Here is a 22,241-nt window from a genome sequence, read left to right as displayed (position 1 = left end):
AAACAAAAAAAAAAAAGGATTGCTTCAATCAAAGAAAAGTTTAAATGAAAAATTCAAATGGAAAATTATGAGTCTCAAATATTTTATCGCATTCAAAACTTTTTTTCTATGATTGAATTTTTTAAATTTTTGATTGAAGTGATTTTTCTTTTGAAAATTTTTTTTTTTGTTTGAAGCAACTTATTTTTTTTGATTAAATAATAAAGGCCCAAATGCAAAACTACATTACTTCAATCAAAAAAGTTGTTTCAATTAAAAAAAAAAAAAAATCTAATGAAAATAGTTTTCAAATGCATTTTTGTTTCAAATGTATTTTTGCAAACACTTTTTTTTTTTTTATTGAAGTGACTTTTTTATTGAAAATATATATTTTGATTGAAGCAACTTTTTTTATTGAATAATAAAGACACAAATCAACCTCCATAGAAACCTAGCCCTCCGCAGGGCTAATGTTACGTGAGCGAGTGACAGCGAGCGACAGCTTATTTATTAGCGTTGAGAATTTACTGCTTTAAGATGGCGGCTGTTTACTAATGCCGCTCAGTCTGTCATTTCGCATCTAGTTCAACATAGATATGATATCTATGAGACGTATCACTGGCCACCTGCTACTACCGTTGCATCATACGGGCGGTTTTTAGCAACGTTGGAGTAGTTTGTAGCGGCTGTGGTAAGGTTATTTATTTATTTATTTATTTTTATTGCTTCTTCCTCTACGCACGTGACGGCATCGCGTTGTCCCGCAAAAAAAAAAAAGTCCGGGCAAAACGTGATGCTTAGAGCCGGCAAAATTAAATGATTCCTCGAGGTGAATAAAATTACTCGGACCAGTTTTTAAACTCTAGTTACTCGAGTTGCTCGATTATTCGTTTCAGCTTTACTATATAGTGAATCTTAAAACAATACATTGCAAGTCACCTTCACCTAATTGGCTGCCATTGATGGCAATAGATTAGTGCTGCAACATTTAATCGATTAACTCAAGTAATTCGACTTGAAAATAGCTTTGAATCAAATTTTGTTGCTCCAAGTATTCGTTTAATGAGTAGCGTTTTAATGGTGTGTTTTGAAAGTGTTTATTTACCGTAATTTCCCGAATATAAGGCACACCCGTGTATAACGTGCATCCCAAATTTACTTGTAAAATCTAGGGAAAATTATTGTACCCGTGTATAACGCGCACCCTAATTTTAGCACCAATAAATAGAACAATATAAGAAAACAGAGCTCGTGTAGATACAGAAATGTCATTTTACCGACTGGTGGAACACAGCACAAGCATAGCACATTGGTAGTTCATAACATTACCGTAAACTGACAATATGTACGGTGATAATATGATCTGATAAGTTCTTGAACTTACCAGAATCCAGGAGAAAACAAAACAGATGTGACTTCTCTTTTAGAGGCTGCTGTATATCTTGCTCATTTCATTTCATCATGATGAATAAATGTTTCCTCCATGGATTGATACGGTAAAATGATAGTGAGAACGTAAGTCAGAAATCCGAGAGAGCTCATTGCTGTCCACACGACAGTATCAATAGGAAGTTAGGAACTATTGTTATTTGGGTTTGAGTTTCCCAAGGGGCAGATACAGTTGACGGACACAGGAAGTCTGTGTTGTGTTACGTTTGTTATGGTCCGAGTTGCGGAGCTGCAATAAACGTTGACTCAATTCAGTTCAAGACACTAAATTCTGTGCTTTCTGAAGAGTGAAAAAAGCAGAATTTAACACAGACGAAATCATTCGGCCGATCAGAGTGAAGTATTACCGAAACAAAATGGTGACGTCACGTACCGTAATGGTCGGCAACGGATCGCTGCATACGTTTCTTCAACAAAACATGGCCGTGTCAATTAAAAAAAAATTTTTTTTATCCTTTTTTTAAATATATATATATATGTATATATAATATATATATATTTCTGTCTCCATCCATGTACTCATATATAATGCGCATCATAATTTTACGAGTTGATTTTGGGGGGAAAATGCGCGTTATATTCAGGAAATTACGGTAGTTTTGTTAATTTGGGTGGATACACTGCCCTCTAATGACAACAGTGAATATTACATAAGTCATTTAATATGGCTGAAAACTGCTCCCTGTTAATACCAGCATAAGCTCATGTTTTTTGTGCGTTCCGAATTTAGTTTATAGTTTTATCTAGCTGTTTTGTGGAAATAAGTGTTTGAATGATTTGTTAAGTGTATTTTGAAAAAAAAGTTTGCTAGATTTTTTTTGTTGTATCTAGATCCTCATTTATTTATTTTTTTGTAATATCATTTGACGCTACACTTCATTTTATTTTTAAATTAAAGTGCAATCCTGCATAGTTTGAAGAAACACCCAGGAATTTTATCTTATGTTGGCATGTAATGCTCTTTTGAAAGTGCAATCTTAGCAAGCCTTTGCCTTCCTTCTCCGAAAATTTATTCCACAACCCATTAAATGTTCCTAATCAGATTACTCGATTATTCGAATTAACTAGTTTATAGATTAATCGACTACTAAAATAATCGATAGCTGCAGCCCTACAATACTTGTTCAATGTCAACCCTCCCACTTTAAATGAATTTGACATCTACTAGAGATAAACCACAATTTAACTAGACTAGAAAAATTTTTAGTTCACATCAAAGGAATGAAAAGAGCCACGCAATTGGATGTCTATCATCGTCAGTAAATTAATTGAAAAGTTTAAACACGGCCGGGGTGTAAAACCAGGTAACTCAGATGCTAAAGAAAGCTCTCATGAAATTTCACCATACTAGACAGGAATTTTCAGTGCAATGCCACAAGCCAGGACAGGTTTGTACGCGTATTTACCATAAGATGCCGCCATTGCACTCTCAATGGTATCACCAGACGGGGTTGAAATCTGTATACTTTTTTTTAACTTTATTTAGTAGCACTGTTTTAGCCTGGCGGAATGGTGATTCAGAAAAGCCTGGTGTCCCACCAGGCTTATAAAGCAGTGTGATTTGTCATGAGCCAACTAACTGACTAAAAATCTGACCAATTGACTAATAAACAAACAGACCACCCAAAAAAATGTAATCATTGACTTTATGATCCACCCATTGATTGACAGTGCTGCTGGCTCACTCACAAACCAGGTAATTAAAAGGACAGACACCCAGATCTTGTGTGAAAGACGGTTGTTCAAAGTTTTTAGGTATGCGATGATAATGTAGAAAATATATTCATTTATTTATTTTGTGTCATCAATTATACTAACACGCATGGTCACTGATGGACTGGACGAAATAGCCCAAAAAATAAAGATCTGTTTTGGGTTTTTTTCATGGCAAGGGATGCTGGGAAATCAAGAATAAATACATACACTACATTTAACACCTAGCATAATGGATTTTCCCCCCATAACCTGTCACTATGTAAGACTGTATTAGATTTCTGTTGATATTATTCTACTCCAGTCCTGTAGTTGGCAGTAATGATAATTACAAAGTCCGAAAACTCATTTCTACCGCTACTGTTTTTTTAGGTTTCATTACAGAAAGCAACAGTGGTTTGTTTTGGCCGGAGGTCCTAAAAGTCATTTTGAATTCTTTTCAGGGAGGAGAGCAGGAGAGACTTTCTCCACGAAAGGAGTATTTATAGATGACAACATTAGTGCTGCTACACTGAACGTGTCACACATTCAAAATGCTGTAAAAGCCTTAGGAGAAACACGCCGGTACCAAACATCAACATTGGACTGATCGGAAAATGTCTGAAATAGAACAAAATCTTGTTTTGAACCTTTTCTCAATTTATATACACATTTATAACATTGGCTGCCATTGACGGCCAGACACGTCCAATCCATTTTGACTGGGAGGGGCGATTCCCTCCCAGTCGAATTGGATTGGATGTACTCTCGCCGTCTAGCAATGAATCTAGAAAATCAGGAAGTCCCAGAAATCGTTCATTGATTCATCAATCCAGTACCAAAAATGGACTGATACTTTGTGATCTTGTCCATGATCGGCATTAATAGTGGGAATACACATAAAGCTGTCACAGGATACCAATTTGAATCCAGAGCTGATCCTTTCTTATTCACACTGGTTTACCACAATTCAATTTCGCAGACTTCTTCTGTGCCCTTCCTGAGGAGTCTTTGGTACCAGATACAACTTCAGTGTCTTATCTCCGGACACTTGGTCATCTTTTAATTCATTTATTGAACACAGCCCGACCACAGCACTACAATTAAAAGCCAACGTGACCACAAGACTTTGTCTTCCGATTTAAAAGCAAAAATGCCCACAGCTGACATAGCCTTACTAGTGGGAACATGTGAATTATGGGAAAGCAAATAAATGAAATCTGTTCCAGTTTGTGTGATTAACCCTTGTTGAGCCCGAGGTTCGCCACACCTCGCCTCGTTTTGAACACTGAACACAAGTTGAATGAAAAAGTAGAGAAATTACACCCACCTTTCGTCTGCGAGCTCGCCAAAATTCAATGGGAGTGGAATTGGAGACGAGGTGTGGATACAACACCGGGCCACGCCGTTCGAAGTGGCCGCTAAAGTGTCTCCTCCGCCGGGGCTGCTTCGTCCTACTCCCCCAAGCCGAGCCAAGCCGCCTCTCCCGGCCTATTGTTAGCTAACCACCGGGGAGCCTCCCCGGCGAGGGAATAACCGCCCATCTGGTGTAAAGCGGCCACGCTATTGGCTGGCGCCTGCTCTCCCTCGCTTCTGATTGGCTGCCAGGGGTGTTCCTTTAACACCACGAGGTTTCCACAGAATCACAAGGAGGGAACACAGGTGTTGCGTTCAGGGAGAATTAGGATTTAGGAGAGACAGCATGCGCATCAAGAGGCAACGCCTTCCTGGCTGACGTCCACCTGCTGGCCCCCCACCTTTTTTTTAAATATTTTAATATTTCATGTCACGTGGTCACGTGACGCGTTCACACAACCCAAATAATATGAATAATGCATCATAACTCAATTCTATACATGCTTTATTCTCTTTTGTCTTTTGTTGGCATATCTATTTTGTTTTGGAGGGTTGGGGAAAAAAACGACAATCCCCTTGAAAGCCATTCAGCATTTTCCCACATAAACCACGAATAATCCTTCAATTGCTGAGTCTATAATTAATCAGATTTAGAGTCTGCAGCGGTAATTAAATCCACCGAGATCACACGTAGTAGCTTGATTTTTCCTGTTAAACCCAGCGTCAGACTCCTTTACAATACACAAAAACGCAACACAAAATATTCCAAACATGAAACGATACGATTTCACGTGAGCCCAATTCGCTCTCTGGTGAAGACAATAGTGACACCTACAGGGCAAAGAACAGAATGTCACGCAGAGATTACTTCATTTTCATTACGTTGTGAAAAACTGCGCATAAACGTGTGCAAAAACAACAGTAGAGCGCAATAACAAATAAAACCATGTACATCGTGTTAAAACTTACTTCAAATGGGGGCGAGGGGGTTGACAACGAATTTACAAAGATGAAAATCTGAATAATATTCTTTTAATAAGTGATAATTACTTTTGAGTATGCAGTAAATTTACTTAATCTCTGACGTTTACGACAAACCAAGTAGTTTTAAAAAAGGATGGAAAATTGAGGAATCTATTCCAAAGTACACCCTCCACTGACTAGGTCACGTTTATCGAATGGTTCCGATGCAAAACTGCTAACAATGGACGACGCCAGTCTCCTTGGCTCACAGTGTACATCAGATATCTAGCCTTATACATGGGACATCTGTGGTGGAGGACCGATATTGACTGATTAATTGGAACGGCTCGATTATTTACTAATATGTGTCGTCTTACTCGACAAACTACTCGAAAAAATTGTTCAACTGTCAATTTACTGTATCTCATGAGTGCATGTGAATAAAAAGAGGGAATAAATTAGAAAAATGTTATCTTTTATTATGAAGTGACTAGATGTGTTGCCACACTGTTACATGAAGGTTCACTTACAAAAAGTAAATTGATGGGAATGAACTATGTAGTTTGATGACATTTACACACGAAACAAACGGGAAGTGCCTGGAACTAACGGGAAATCCTCAGGAGGTCTTGAAAGGAGTGCAGATCCCTTGCACTTGTGCTCCATCTACACAGAAGAAATATTCAATTTAGTTGCTTGCTATCTGCAAAAACTTTTTTCTCCGTCAGTGCAGTGCTGGCCAAAAGTATTGGCACCCCCAGCAATTCTGTCAGATAATGCTCAAGTTCTCCAAAAAATGATTGCAATTACAAATGCTTTGGTAGTATTATCTCCAATTATTTAGCTTGCACTGAAAAAACACAAAAGAAAATGAAAAGAAAAATCATTATCATTTTACACAAAACTCCAAAACTGGGCCGGACAAAAGTATTGGCACCCTCAGGTTAATATTTGGTAGCACGACCTTTAGACAAAATAACTGCGAACAACCGCTTCCGGTATCCATCAATGAGATCCTTACAATGCTCTGCAGGAATTTTAGACCATTCTTCTTTGGCCAACTGCTTCAGGTCTCTGAGATTTGAAGGGTGCCATTTCCAGCTCTCTCCACAGGTGTTCTATGGGATTCAGGTCCGGACTCATTGCTGGCCACTTTAGAAGTGCTTTCTCTCAAACCATTTTCCAGTGCTTTTTGAAGTGTCATTGTCTTGCTGAAAGACCCATGACCTCTGAAGGAGACCCATCTTTCTCACACTGGGCTCTACATTATGCTGCAAAATTTGTTGGTAGTCTTCAAACTTCATAATGCCATGCACATGGTCAAGCAGTCCAGTGCCAGTGGGAGCAAAGCAACCTCAAAACATCAGGGAACCGCCGCCATGTTTGACTGTGGGGACCGTGTTCTTTTCTTTGAAGGCCTTGTCCCCCCCCCCCACCCCCCTGTAAACTATGTCAATGCCTTTTCCCAAAAAGCTCTACTTTTGTCTCATCTGACCAGAGAACATTCTTCCAAAACCTTTTTGGCTTTCTCAGGTAAACTTTGGCAAACTTCAGCCTGACTTTTATGTTTTTGGGTCAGAAGTGAGGTCTTCCTGGGTAGAGTTCCTTTTTATTCAGATGCCGACGGATAGTACGGGTTGACACTGTTGTACCCTCAGACTGAAGGACAGCTTGCAGGTAGAGCTGGGAATCTTTGGGCACCTAACGATTCGATTACGATTACGATTCAGATGGTCCGATTCGATTCTAAAACGATTATTGATGCACCCCCCCCTTTTTTTTTTTTTTTTTTAAATATTTTGTACATTTGTTCCAAAATTGTTCAAAAATACTCTCAGGCTAAACCAAACTACTATTTCAGTATCAAGTTAAAATATAGCAGTAAACAAATATACAAAAATAACATTAAATAAAAAACTCCAGTCCCCATTCTGTATCAGCAGCTTTAAACTACATTCAATTAATTTAATGTTGTGAATCAACCGTTAAAGTTGTTAAAATTGCTCCCGTTAATCCATAATTTCCCTTTTGTCAACTTTCGACATGTGAAAGTTTTAAAACTATTTTAAAGATAGATTCAAGTCAATATTTTACCGATTTAGGAGTATTTTAGATAAAAAGTTAATTAGGTTTGCTTGGAAGGTTCGCTACAACAGCCTTGCAGAGAAGTGTACTGCTTTAAGATGGCGGCCGTTTACTACGTCTGCATCTAGCTTTTTGTAGATGTGCTGCAAACGCTACCGCTACCGTAGTGCATCTAGTCTTATATAAATGATATCTACCGTAACATTATGTGGATGACGTACTTTTGTAGCAGCTTCAGGTATGTTGTTGTGTTTTTTTATCTCGTGGCATGAGTTGAGCTAGAGCCGTGAGTTGAGCATTGGCATTACCCGAGGGGCCAGGTAATGAGAAGCATGATGTTTAGCTACTCTCGCTCCGTTGCTCATTGACCGCGCGGCGCGCTGAGTGTGTTGTACTTCCGCTTTACTTGGCATATTTCAATAATCGGAATTTGGATGTTTGTGAATCGTTCCCGAATCTTCCACGGCCGAATCGCGAATAATCTAAGAATCGGAAATTTTGCACACCTCTACTTGCAGGCATGAAAATGGGTCAGGAGTTAAGAAGGTGACAAGGGTGTGGAGGAAATATGTTCCTGTAGAGCTGACCCAAACGACTAATTTTCTCCCGATAAGTCAGCAGACTATTTTTACGATTAGTCGACTAGTAAAAAATATTTTATTATTATTATTATTTTTTTTATAACTAATTTAGCAGTTAAATTTTTGTTGACACTTACTAATTTACAAAAACATTTTGGAACACAAATTCTTTATTAAAGTACAAATAAACATGCAAATAACAGTAATTAATTGCACATAAATAATGAGGTCAAATGCTCATAGCATTAACTAGTGCAAAAGATGGAATGTAAACAGATTCAGAACACCGACTTCGCCTTTCATTTTAAAGCTATTCTCAGTGTAGAATCTGAAGATTGTAGTATTATCGTATTTACATATTATAGTATTAATTCTGAAGTATGTGGGATTAACTCCAGAAAGCGTTATTTATATGAACGTGACGTGCTTTTATTTTTGAAATGTTCACCGGAAGTACGTTCGCTAAACAGATAACGGCTTCACACTCCGCAAAAAAAACACTTTTCGTCATTGCTTGTGGTGTCACTCATAGATTTTTTTTTTTTCGTTTGCAAATGCTGTGAACTAGCGATTTTTAATGTTTGAACCTTTTAACCGCAAGTTTGTGTAATGGAGAAGACCGCCAATGCTTTATAACAGACTAAAATAGGTTGCCCCCCCCCCCAATTAGTCTCAATGTAGCAATGCTAACGTTTACAGTGTTCAATATACATGTGTTTCCTTATTTTGTATGTCTGAACTGTGATTCTACGGCGTGGTGATGACCAATAAACATCTGTGAAACGAACTGGAGTCTCATATGTCATCTACACGCACGCACAAATGTACACATGCACGCACGCGTCGATAAAACGCAACCTTGAAAATTATCGCCCTCATTTTAATTTACCTTGCGACAAATGGACTCATTGCATAACGCGACAGGTTTAGCAACTTCAATAAAACATGTCGTTAGTAAGCTAGATGGAATTACGACCCCCCCCTTAAAAATGTTCTCCTTTGATCTACACAATTCACATTTTTGACTTCAAAATGGTGAATTTCGCCGAAAGGTGAGTGATTTGTGAACTTGTTTGGATGTTAGTCAAGGTTCTTTATCCACCATCGGCACAATCTTTCGTTGAAATCTCTCGTCAATTGCCGAAACGTGAGTGATTTGTGAACTTGTTTGGATGTTAGTCGAGGTTCTTTATCCACCATCGGCACAATCTTTCGTTGAAATCTCTCGTCAATTTTTCTTTTCCGTCCACATCTAGGGAGGTTAGCCACAGTGCCGAGGCCTTTACACATATTGATGACACTGCGCAGGGTAGACACAGGAACACTCAGGTCTTTGGAGATGGACTTGTAACCTTGAGATTGCCCATGCTTCCTCACAATTTTGCTTCTCAAGTCCTCAGACAGTACTTTGGTCTTCTTTCTTTTCTACATGCTTAATGTGGTACACACAAGGACACAGGACAGAAGTCGAGTCAACTTTAATCCATTTTAACTGGCAGCAAGTGTGATTTAGTTATTGCCACCACCTGTTATGTGCCACATGTAAGTAATTGGTGCTGTTTTCTGAGTTTTGTGTAGAATGATTTTTTTTTTTTCGATTCTCTTTTGTGTTTTTTCATTGCAAGCAAAATAAATGAAGCTGTTACTACAAAAGCATTTCTAATTGCAACCATTTTCTGTGAGAAATTGAGCATTATCTGACAGAATTGCAGGGGTGCCACTACTTTTGGCCAGCACTGTATATGCTCGTAAATGTGGACCATGGGAGACATATGTTAAATATTTCATGGAATTACATTTTTTTTCCTCTCCATACAATTTCATGCGGGACATCAAAATGAGCGCGTAACCTGGTTGAAGTTTGTCCGACTGCAATGACTTGTGTAAGTCAAAGCGACTTGGTCTAAAACAGTCTTGCTCACACAAAAGACCAAAATGAAGTCAGAAACAATTTTGAGTAAATGTGAACTAAAACTAGACGAAGACAAACCCATTTTGAAATGGCTAAAATATGACTAAGACTAATAAGTGTTATCGTCCAAAAGACTACAAAGAAAATTAAAAATGCTGCCAAAAACAACACTGCTTCCGTCTAGTCAGCCTTTCCTTTGTCCTGGGCCTTGTGCTTGTGTGTCTCCAAACAATAAAATATATTTTAAAAGGACTAAAGGAAATAACATTATTACTAAAACTGTTGGGAGTGTCACTACTAGGAATACTGTCGGCGCAGCAATGATACGTCAGCGCGACCCGCCTATTGGTGCATATAGTGTGTGCATGTCTGTGACTGACCAGTGGTCGACGTCCGCGTCCTCAAATTGCCCTGCTTCCGCCTCGGCATCCACCTCCATTCCATCTATGGATGCAAATAACATTATGGACCATTTTCTTCATCTGTCGTACTCCTCAACAATGAGGCATAGACTTCATTACCTATTGACATGACACTTCGTCATTCTTTGCCTTATCAGAGGGGGCCGAGCTTCAATTAGTATAGTAAGGCGAAGATGGCACACGTTCATGTCTCATTCAAGCTTGGATTTTTGAAGAACTATGAAAGCTGAACCGCATACAAACAGGAAGGATTGTCTCAGGAGTGATTTGTTCAAGGATTCAAGGTAAATATTTTTTTCCGTGCCATGCATGCATTTTGAAACGCTGTGAAAAAAAATCAATGGGAGAATGGGAACCGCTACAGCACTGGCGTCATTCTTCGACATATATACGTAAAATAGATACATAACTGCCCGTTTTTTTGCTCTTTTAACAAAGAATCGAGACAGTTTTACGTCTATATCTACAAAGAATTAAGTGATTGACGCATTTATAAGCAGGAATTTTCTTCTTTCTTTACACATGGAGGCGGCTAATTTTCGTAACTGACTAGCCTCGTAGTTGGCAATATTTACGCGAGATAAATGCTACCTGCACGTTTTTTTTGTTTTGCTTTTAACCAAGAATTGAGACTGCTTTACGTCCATATCTATAAAGAATTCAGGGATTTAAGCATTTATTCACTGGAATTTTCAACAGAAAAAGCTCTTTGTTTACATCTGGTAGCCGTTAGCTTCATTCGCTAACAGAGTAGCATTGTACTTCAACATATATACGTAAAATAAGCACTAACTGCACGTTGTTTTTTTTTGTTTGTTTTTTTTTTTTTTTACTTTTAACCAAGAATAGAGACTTTTACGTCCATATCTATGAATAATTTGGGGATTTAAGCATTTATTCACAAGAATTTTCAACAAAAAAATGCTTTGTTTACGTCCGGCGGCCGCTAGCATCATTCGCTAACAATATACACTGTATAATGATAATAAAAGGCTATTCTATAATAGGTTTTGATTGTATATATTATTTATTAACAATCTATTTACATATTATTCATAATTAATTCTGCATGTTTTCCGCTAGTATTACGTTTCTGGTGTTAAATTGAGTGATTTATTAGCTGTTGAAAACTTGCAGTAAATTAAAAAAAAAATTTTTTTAAGTTGCTATTTTGGTCAAAAACTTGCTAAATATTGCTATTGATCCTAAAAATATAGGTGATTATCTCTGTATTTGGTGATTTTTGTGCATCAAGTGTAAAATCTGAGATTTTTATAGCCTTTTAAGTTGTGTTATACTTATGTAAAAATAATTAATCGGGATTTTATAAAGGAACGACTGACTTTTTTGATGCCGCTGCTCATGGAGACTCATATATGGGTAAGTTAGGGGCCTGTTTTGGTTTTAGGATGGTAGCAGCTTTGGTTTTGAAAATATTTGAAGTTTTTGAAAATAGGCCCCCAACGGATCAGCCCTGTTTCCCGTGTCATGACAATAGGTTAAGTCATGAAGTCTATGAATGAGGTAAAAATTTGGTCCAACCGTCGCACTGTGCATCCATGCCCTGCTGGGTGCGTACGCCACCCATGTGGTAGCGCTGCGCCACGCTCTGCGCCAACATGCCCTCCAACCGTTCCAGTGTGGCTTGGCCCTCCTGGGTCAGCGCAGATAGACCCTCGTCGCACGTGTAAAAGGTGGGGATGTCGGCGTGGCCATGCTCTGAATTGAACATCCATACGTCCGGCGTTTAACTCACTGGCTGACATTGAGTGAGTTTTCTGTGCCGTTGACGGCAATAGACGTCCGATTGGACATCTATCGTCGTCAACTGCAGTCGGTGAGTGTTCTTACCAGCTTCTGGAAATACACAAGAGAGAAGGAAGGATTGACTTTTTGCCTGTCACAATTAAAAGAATAATCGACAACTAATAGTTTATCAAATGAATCCAGATTTAATAATTATAGGCCTAGCAAAACAAGTCGTTACATTGTACCAGAGGTGGAATGTAATGGAGTAAAAGTACTTCATGACTGTACTTAAGTCCATTTTTGTGTATCTATTTTATTTCACTACATTTTACAGCAGGTATCTGTACTTTTTACTCCACAACTTAATTAGCTTAAATATATTTTGATTTCTGTTGTCCTTAATAAAAGCAGATGTTTCATCCCTCTACTAACTCATTGCCTGCTGTTGACGAGTGACGTCCAATTCATTCAAATGGGGAGGACAGGCTGTTCACGCTCATTTTTCAGTGCTTGGATGTCCAACACCGTCAATAGCAGCAAACGAGCTATTGTTTTTCTTTAGCTAAATCATCCAGATGTAAATATCTGCGTGTTTAGTCTCACCAGCCTCCTCGACATCGTACTCTTCGCCTTCAAAATCATTGTCAGAGTCATCATCTTCGGGATCGGGATGCAGCGCCTGACACTCGCACATGGCCGCAAACATGGACTCCACTGAACACACACGCATAATAACAACTAGGGTTGGACATCTTCCATTCATACAAATACAGTATCTTTGAAGTCAGGATTTATTACAATTCGTCATCCAAACAACAAAGAAAAAAATGTCCCTTTAGTAGCTCTGTAAACAACAGGTAAAGTGACCGACCAAATAAAAAACTGCAACCTATCAGTGAGCACTACAAATCAAGATGAAGACAAAAAATAAACACACATGCTGCTTTGTCACCGGGCACAAATCGGATCTCTGTGATACCACCTTCCTCTCCATCATCTCCACCCTCATTATCATCTTCCTCCTCACTACCCACTCCATCATCCGCTTCATCTGCTGCCTTCTCCGCCATTTCAGCATTGTTCTCCTCTGGAAGGAAGCATAATTAGAGAAAGCTGTTAATCGTTATCAAAGATAGTACTGTACTAGTTAAGGGTGTAACGGTACATGTATTTGTATTGAACCGTTTCGGTACGTGGTCCTCGGTTCGGAACAGAGGCGTACCGAACGAGTTTCTGACGTAATGTAACCCTTACTTTTCGAGGCTGCGGGTTACAGTTTCTTTGTGTAGATTATATTTGCTCCGTCTTCTCTACTGTAATGAGGACCAACACGGCACGACAGTATAACCCAGAAACGTCAACGGCGCGACAACGTGGCCACCGCGAAAACGCAGTGAAACGCGGGCGTTAAAGTCATCAGCCAATGCACACTAGTCGCAGTGCAGCCGTGTGTTAGACGCGTCCCAGAAGCAGCTCAACACGACGCACACGAAAAGAACGGCAGAGTTTATTATTTGACGCGAGACGCGACCCTGCTGCGTAAATACTACTACCGGTAGCTAGAATCGGGCAGACCGGAAGTCACTCGTGTAAAAATACGATGGATCCGGTCGATTTTCAAACTAATATGCAACCGCAACCCACTTTTTGAGTCCATCAGATCTCTTGAGTGGTAGATCGGGGCACAGTTGACTTGTCTTTGTTGATTTACTGCTGTCTTCTCCGCTATAATAACCAACACGGCCCCGTGTTCAATACAAAACCCTCCTACCACAACAAAACAAGAAGGAATTAATATTCACATAGGAACTAAAGTTATACAACACAAAATATACAATATAAATGATTACTACATCACATTTGTAAAATATAAACACGTAATAAAATAATAGCCCATTTAAATAAAATAAACTGAAATGAGCTAAAACACCCGTAATTAAATAATAAGAATAATACAAAGATCCTACTTACACAATTAAATTTATTCATTTCTGTGTGGCGCTTTAACTTGAGAAAATCTACCAATAAAGCTTTTGAAAACCGTTCATAAGAAGAAAAAAAAAAAAAGATTCATTGAGGCATTTCATTTGTAAAATACATGTTAAAATCTTTGTCATTGGGATTGCTTTTCTCTTTAGCACAGGACTTCTTTTTTCTTCTTTCTTTCAGAAAGAAAGCTGACCAATACGCGGGGTCTGAAAGGCAAATTGTTGTTGGATTATCTTTAAATACCCGCTACTTTTTGAGCAGAATTGTAGCTTTGTATAGGCTAATGTTCCTATTGTTGAAAGCACCAAGGTGTGTAATAAGCAACTAGCATATTTATATTTTGCATTTTGTTTTCTTACTGTACCGAAAATGAACCGAACCGTGACCTCAAAACCGAGGTACGTACCGAACCAGATTTTTGTGTACCGTTACACCCCTAGTACTAGTCCCATTTCTAGTATTAGTTAACTTTTTCCATGCACAAATGCATGCAAAGACTATGGTGTTAAAGAGAAACTGTGTTGAGTATCCTGACCACTGAGTTTTCCGTTGACCATTACATAGAGATGCTCTTGGGGGTACGCGCTGACGTCTCTGGAGATGGCGTGCAGGCCGATGGTAGGATACTCCAGACAGAAACCCAAACCGGCACCATCGAACCAGGACAGACGACTGCAAACAGTTTAACAATGTGGCGACGTTAGCAGAGATTTGAACTCGGGATGTTAAACCAGAGGTTTCAAAGTCGCGGCACGGGAGTCAGACACACTGGACCGCTAAGGTAAATCATGTGCATTAACGTTATGTTTCTTACAAACAAACAAAAAAACTTTTATAAAAAGAAAACTGAAATAAAGGAATAAGCACTTTTTTTCTGTTTAAAAAAAATAGTTATTGTATTTTATTTTTTTCTGATTAAATTAGGGCTGTCAAAATGATCGCGTTAACGGGCGGTAATTAATTTTTTTAATTAATCACGTTAAAATATTTGATGCAATTAGCGCACATGCCCCGCTCAGACAGATTTAAATGACAGTACAGTGAAATGCCCACTTGTTAATTGTGTTTTGTGGAGTTCTGCTGCCCTCTGCTGGCGCTTGGGTGCGACTGATTTTATAGGCTTCAGCACCCATGAGCATTGTGTAAGTAATTATTGACAACAATGGCGGGCTACTAGCTTATTTTTTGATTGAAAAATTAACAAATTTTATAAAACCAAAACATTAAGAGGGGTTTTAATATAAAATTTCTATAACTTGTACTAACATTTATCTTTTAAGAACTACAAGTCTTTCTATCCATGGATCGCTTTAACAGAATGTTAATAATGTTAATGCCATCTTGTTGATTTATTGTTATAATAAACAAATACAGTCCTTATGTACCGCATGTTGAATATATATATATCCATCTTGTGTCTTATCTTTCCATTCCAACAATAATTTAAAGAAAAATATGGCATATTTTATAGATGGTTTGAATTGCGAGTAATTACGATTAATTAATTTTTAAGCTGTAATTAACTCGATTAAAAATTTTAATCTTTTGATAGCCCTAGATTAAATATGTAAAATCAAAACTGAACATTAAAAAACAGGAAAATACTATTTACCCAGCACTTAAAATTATCTGATTTTATGAAGTTGTCTTTTAGAGTGACCTGGATGGATAGAATCAGAAGTATATCAGAAGGACAGCCAATACCTGGGAGAATGGACGGAGGTTCTAAATTATGGAAAATCAAGGGTATCGAAACAGTTGGGTACTTGATCTATCTCTTGATCTCTTAATCTATCGCAGATCGAGGAAATAACACTCAAACAACTAAGAAATGGTCTACTGTCAAAGTTCTACAATCTACTTCAGTGGATAAATTTAATGCCTGGAGAAATGACTTGAACGAAAATATTGCTGAGAATGATTTAGTGCTGCAACGATGAATCGATTAACTCAAGTATTCGATTAGAAAAAAATACTCAAATTAAATTTTGTTGCCTCGAGTATTCGTTTAATTTAAGTGGCGTTGTAACGGTTTATTTTGAAAGTGTTTGCATTTAGTATTATTGATTAGGGTGGATACACTGCCCTCTGGTCTGCCTCTTTTCACATGGCTGAATCCAACTGCTCCCTCTTAAGACCAACGTAAGCCAAGTTTTTGTTTGAGCTAATGTTTTTAATGCATTCATAATTTAGTTTATAGGTGCAATTAGCCATTTTTTTGTGGGAATATGTGTCAGAACCATTTTTTTAGAGCATTGTAAAAAAAACTTTAGCATTTTATCGCATTTAAGCAAGTGGACTTTTTCTATGTAAGTTAGCCAATTGTTCTTTTGTTTTACATTGATCCTCAATTTTTCAAGTTTATACTGTTTGAGGCTCAGCTCAGGTATTTTAATTTTTCATATTCCTTATCTGATTACTCGATTATTTGAACTAACTCGTCCATCGATTAATCAACTACTAAAATATTCGATAGCTGCAGCCCTAGAATGATTGGAATGAAGCATGTTTGAAAGCCCATAAAACACAATAAATACTAGATTAAAACTGATTCAATACAAGTAGTTAACAAGAATGTATATAACTCCTGAAATACTGCATTACATGTTTGGTAACATTCCTGATACATGCTCTAAATGTAACGACTTCAAGGGTACCCTCATACACTGTGTATGGGAGTGTTCGAAAATTCTGAATTTTTGGAAAGATATTACAAAATGTTTATCATGTGTCTTTAAAGTGAATGTACCTATCTCGGCCAAACTTTGTGTTTTGGGTATTTATCCCACAGATGCTGTTAGAACCAAAAAATGAAAAAAAAGTTAGATTTTGGATTACTGCATGCACGAAGAGTGATCGCCTTGAATTGGAAGAACATGGAACCACATTCGTTAAGACAATGGATTAAGGAACTGTCGCAAGGCAAAGGAATGGAAAGACTGACTTACATCTCGAAAGGAAAACCGAAAGAATTTGTGAAAGTATGGGACACATACAGTATATGTATGTTGTATCAACATTCTAAACTAAAGGAATCTGGGAATGTAATGACATCTATATATATTAGATTTTTGATTTTTTTCTTTGCAAGCTGTGTGAATGTGTGTGTGAATGTGTATAAGATTATTCATTATTTTTGTTTTTTATTCAATTGGGTTGCGAAATATGGCCTTGTGGCCATGATGTTTTGAATTTTCAGTTTTTGTCTTTTAATTTTTTGGAAGAAAAAAAAAAGTAGAGGAAAAAAAAAAGGGACAGCGAATGTTAGAGGATTTGGAGATAAAGTCTGAGAGGCCAGACATGAGATGGTTTGGACATGTTCAGAGGAGAGATAGTGTGTATATTGGCAAAAGGATGCTGAATTTCCATATGCCAGACAGGAGGTCTAGAGGATGACCAAAGAAGAGATTTATGGATGTAAAGAGGACATGAAGGTAGTTGGTGTGAGAGCAGAGGATGCAGAGAACAGGGTAAAATGGAGACAACCGTTTCGCTGTGGCGACCCCTGAAGGGAAAAGCCGAAATGATAAGAAGACTGTTTATTTTTGTAAGATTTTTTATTCCTAAAATAATGGAAATACATTTTAAAAACAATGAAAAAAGAATATTTGCTTTCAAAACTTATCAACTTTTTTCTTAAGGTCTACAATGTCCCTAAACGATTAAGAGACTATCAAAATAATTGTCCATCCATTTGGAAAATCGATTAGATTGAATAACAACCTTGTGTTGAAGTAAATAAAACGGTGAAGGAATCCACCAGAATGCGGTCTGAATTCAAACTTTAGAAGAAAATGGATTCTGATTTTTTTTGTGCGTCTTTTGCGCTTTTACTTGAAGTTTCCGACATAAGATAAACTGGAAGTTCCGGTTCCGACTAACGTGTCTAAACATTAGTCCTAAATATAAATCTAGTAAAACATCAACTGCTTTAAACAATCCTGTCAATTCATTTTGAAACCGTAAACATTCAGTAAATGTGAAGTTAAAAGCAGCATTTTGCAATTGTAACTAAACCGACTCACGTTTCAGCGATGTAGAGCGTCCCGTTGCCCAGCTTTTGTCCGTCCAGCACTGCGGTCGTGTCGGCCTGCTGGAGGCGAACTCCCTCGGTGGGAGGCCGGAGGTTCTTCAACAAAACCATAGCGTCTTTCCACAACGATAAGCTCTGCGCTCTCCCTGCGTGTGGCTAAACCAGCCTGGGCTTAGCGTGTGCGTGTCTGGCAGAACAAATCCGAGCATTTATTTATTTACCCTGCTGAGGACAGTCACCAGCTAGCCGGGCCGTGCATGAACTTCCCGACGAGAAGGAACCGAGGCCGTCGTAAACTCCCAGAAGTGGAAAACTGGAAAACTGGGACGACTCGAGAGATTCTGGTCCAAGTGTGACGTTTAACGGCTTCATGTGTTCTCGCGAGAACACCAACGCGACACTAAAGAAAGTTCCCGCCCTTTGCTTCTGAATTCACAATTATTTTTTTTTCCGGGGCGGTTTTGGGCCATGTACAAACATAATTCAAATAAAAACTGTAATTCCCGAGATTTAAGAAAAAAATGTTTATTTTTTCGTTGTAAAGAATTTCCATTATATAGCATTTTCTAAAGTAGTGTTTAGTCAATGACTGGTCACGGTCAGCTGTCATACAAGGACATTGTCGTTATCGGAAACGAAGTATAGTGAAAAATTATGAATGGGGGAGGGGGTTTTAACCCGTTTCAGGGCATTCATTGAACTCACGGTGCCATTGACGTCAATAGATGTCCAATCAATTTAAAGTGGGAGAAAAGGCAGCAGTTCAAATTAACTACAGTCAGCCCTCATTTTTCGCGGTTAATGGGGACTGGAACCTGGCGTGATAAGTGAAAAACCGCAAAGTAGCACCCCCTCAATTTTTTTTTTTTTTTTTTTTTTTTGTGTCTAATGCATTTATCCAGATTTAGCATTGGAAAGAAATACATATAGGACATGTTTTTTCACTTTTTCCCCCGCAAAGTACAATTTTTGAAAAAATGTATAAGGCCGAAAGCACAGACAAGACTGAAAAAGCAGTTTCTGCTCTTGCACTCCTCTTTAAAAGAAATTGCTGTATTTTAACAATACGTCTATATGCTGCCACAGCAGATTCATGCTGCATTAAGTCCCTGAACTATTTTTAATTTGTCCGTTTTACCCTGGAAACCCCCGTTTACAGACGTCGCGTTTGTTTCAACCTAGGCATAAAAAGGTAAGTAATCGTATGTATTTTCGAAATGTCTGTCTTTTTAGCTTGGAATCATTAATTGGTGTCTATTTCTTTTGGGGGGGGAAAAAAAAAAAACCTTAAAAAATTATTCACTCGCATATTTTAAACTTTTAAACGAATGACATCACAATGAAAAAAAAATGGCGTCTGTAAAAAAAGTCACGGATATCTACATCATAACTATCGCTTAATTGTTTTTTTTTTTTTTTTTGTTACTGTCGCATTTTCTCTGATATGTTAGATAAATAATCGATCCAAACAAAGAAAAATTGAAAAAAAATGTCATGAAAAATGAATGAACTCCATTCCAGGGAAATCATATTTTGCTTTTCAAAAAGAGGACACAAAACACAGACATAAATAATCCCCGTTTAGGCTTATATTCAAAGTTTATACGGATCGATAGCATGCATGCACTGTCTGTGCATGTCACACATACAAACGGGCAGTTTGCCCCGACTCTCGGCCGTGTAAGCAATCTTGAAATATTGCTCATATAGAGCAGAGAGAAAACCAATCATTCTCAGGCTTATCCTCAACCCATTTTGATTTTTTTATGACTGTTGTCAAGGCCGGCCCTTCCCCAAAAGCAGTGTTCAATGCAAGCTAGGCGCTAAAAACGCACACCTGCACCGCTACCGAAGCACTCTGTCTCTCTCGCTCTTTGATGACGTAATTGCTGCATGAATTCCGATTTGGGAGCCTTGACAGTACACACTGCCGCGATATTCTGGAAAAATGTGGCCAAGATCGGATTTGAACCACCTACGAAAGTGACCCAGATTGGATTTGAAATGGTCCAGTTCTACGCGACTCGTCACGGTCAGACCGTCAAGTTAATGTCTCAATCGAGTCGGAAAAAAAACAAAAAAATCGGATTCATGCATTAAGACCTGTAGTATGAACGTTAGACTTCTATTCTCCGTGTCAAACACCTGAACAGGGCAGGTTAAAAAAAAAAAAGTATGAACCACATATATTTGTATAATTTTTCGTAATTATTTTCTCGATATATATATTTTTTACCATTTTTTAAAATATATTTTAAATAGAAAATTTTAAGGCGATTCAAATAAAGAATGACCCTATTTCATAATTAAATATTTTAGGGAGAAAAAATAAAATAGCAGCATCACGTGACAATTATAGAAAACTGGGAAATCTGATCTTTCAAACACCCACTGCCTCATTCTGATTCATATACTAGTCCTTCTAAAAAATTGCATATTGTGATAAAGTTAATTATTTTCTGTAATGTACTGATAAACATTAGGCTTTCATATATTTTAGATTCATTACACACAACTGAAGTAGTTCAAGCCTTTTATTGTTTTAATATTGATGATTTTGGCAAAAAAGTCAAGAAAAACCAAAAATCCCAAAAAACTAGCATATGATGAAAGGGTACTCTAAAAAAGCTACTAACCTCACCATCTGAATCAACATATTAAGTCAAAACACCTGCAAAAGATTCCTGAGGCTTTTAAAAACTCCCAGCCTGGTTCATTACTCAAAACCGCAATCATGGGCGAGACTGCCGACCTGACTGCTGACCAGAAGGCCATCATTGACATCCTCAAGCAAGAGGCTAAGACACAGAAAGAAATTTCTGAGCGAATAGGCTGTTCCCAGAGTGCTGTATCAAGTGGGAAGTCTGTGGGAAAGAAAAAGTGTGGCAGGAAACGCTGCACAACCAGGTAACCGCATCCTGAGAAAGATTGTGGAGAAGGGCCGATTCCAGACCTTGGGGGACCTGCAGAAACAGTGGACTGAGTCTGGAGTAGAAACATCCAGAGCCACCGTGCACAGGCGTGTGCTGGAAATGGGCTACAGGTGCCACATTCCCCAGGTCAAGCCACTTTTGAACCTGGAACAGAGGCAGAAGCGCCTGGCCCGGGCTACAGAAAAGCAGCACTGGACTGTTGCTCAGTGGTCCAAATTACTTTTTTCAGATGAAAGCAAATTTTGCATGTCATTCCGAAATCAAGGTGCCAGAGTTTGGAGGAAGACTGGGGAGAAGGAAATGCCAAAATACCTGAAGTCCAGTGTCAAGTACCCACAGTCAGTGATGGTCTGGGGTGCCATGTAAGCTGCTGGTGTTGGTCTACTGTGTTTTACCAAGGGCAAGGTCAATGCAGCTAGCTATCAGGAGATTTTGGAGCACGTCATGCTTCCATCTGCTGAAAAGCTTTATGGAGATGAAGATTTCATTTTTCAGCACGCCCTGCTCACAGTGCCAAAACCACGAGATGGGAGAGGGAGAGGGAGAGAGGGAGAGAGAGAGAGAGGGAGAGAGAGAGAGAGAGAGAAAACCACTGGTGAATGGTCTACTAATGATGGGTCCGTGAGACCTCATGAAGCCTGTTGACACAGTGTGAATACTGTGTCATTGAATACTGACACCAGCTGGACATAAAAAATCCCTACAGGCAACCCACTTGACAGAGTGACACTGAATTGATGACATAGCATGTAAAATCAAATCATTTAAGTCTTTGCATTCATATTGCATTATTCCATATCTTTAAATTATGTGAACATACAGTATATTAGAATGTGAAAATGTAAGTAATAATGAATGGGTGAATGAGGATGCTTGTGTACCTTTTGTTCTATTAACATTTTATTCAAAAACATAGTTTTTTTAATGTTTAAAATTTAGTTGGTTCCTTTTTATTTATTTATTTTTTAAACAAGAAATTTCACCTGCTGTGGACAACACACACTCGCATGGAACCAACGATGCCAGCATGCACAATAATTTCTTAGCCAATTAAAGGGGTTTGGATAAGACGTCCATTCCTCCAGTATTGAAAAAAAT

The 22,241-nt window shown here is 38.2% G+C and overlaps 2 protein-coding genes across 2 annotated transcripts in view; both read right to left on the bottom strand.

Moving 5' to 3' along the window:
• The window catches only part of LOC130911210 (serine/threonine-protein kinase PAK 1-like), a 57,497-nt gene extending 52,878 nt beyond the window's left edge, over nucleotides 1-4,619 (bottom strand). Inside the window, exon 1 of the mRNA XM_057829019.1 lies at nucleotides 4,451-4,619. The gene's annotated coding sequence lies outside the window, so the exon portion shown is untranslated. The remainder of the gene's footprint in view (nucleotides 1-4,450) is intronic.
• Nucleotides 4,620-5,913: 1,294 nt separating this feature from the next.
• Nucleotides 5,914-18,574, bottom strand: LOC130911092 (methylosome subunit pICln-like). The gene is made up of 8 exons (XM_057828804.1): nucleotides 18,432-18,574; nucleotides 18,203-18,366; nucleotides 14,713-14,849; nucleotides 13,126-13,275; nucleotides 12,792-12,902; nucleotides 11,982-12,296; nucleotides 10,398-10,461; nucleotides 5,914-6,105 (listed from the first exon to the last, which is right to left on the bottom strand). Exons 2-6 carry the CDS (start codon nucleotides 18,319-18,321, stop codon nucleotides 12,187-12,189), a joined length of 627 nt encoding a protein of 208 aa, XP_057684787.1. The 5' UTR covers nucleotides 18,322-18,366; nucleotides 18,432-18,574; the 3' UTR covers nucleotides 5,914-6,105; nucleotides 10,398-10,461; nucleotides 11,982-12,186.
• Nucleotides 18,575-22,241: the final 3,667 nt, after the last annotated feature.

Source organism: Corythoichthys intestinalis, unplaced genomic scaffold (assembly GCF_030265065.1).
Source record: "Corythoichthys intestinalis isolate RoL2023-P3 unplaced genomic scaffold, ASM3026506v1 HiC_scaffold_23, whole genome shotgun sequence".
Lineage (NCBI taxonomy): Eukaryota > Metazoa > Chordata > Actinopteri > Syngnathiformes > Syngnathidae > Corythoichthys > Corythoichthys intestinalis.
The sequence above is the reverse complement of the archived record's forward strand: the minus strand, read 5'-3'. Positions and strand labels throughout refer to the sequence as shown.

Bases quoted from the DNA above. Each gene is read 5' to 3' on its own strand.
- LOC130911092 (XM_057828804.1), bottom strand. From the start codon at position 18,321: ATGGTTTTGTTGAAGAACCTCCGGCCTCCCACCGAGGGAGTTCGCCTC. The intron at 12,903-13,125 runs GTGTGTTTATTT...GTGTGTGTTCAG, and splicing joins GCCCGGTGACAAAGCAGCAT to TGGAGTCCATGTTTGCGGCC. The intron at 12,297-12,791 runs GTGAGACTAAAC...GTGTATTTCCAG, and splicing joins GTACGATGTCGAGGAGGCTG to AAGCTGGTAAGAACACTCAC.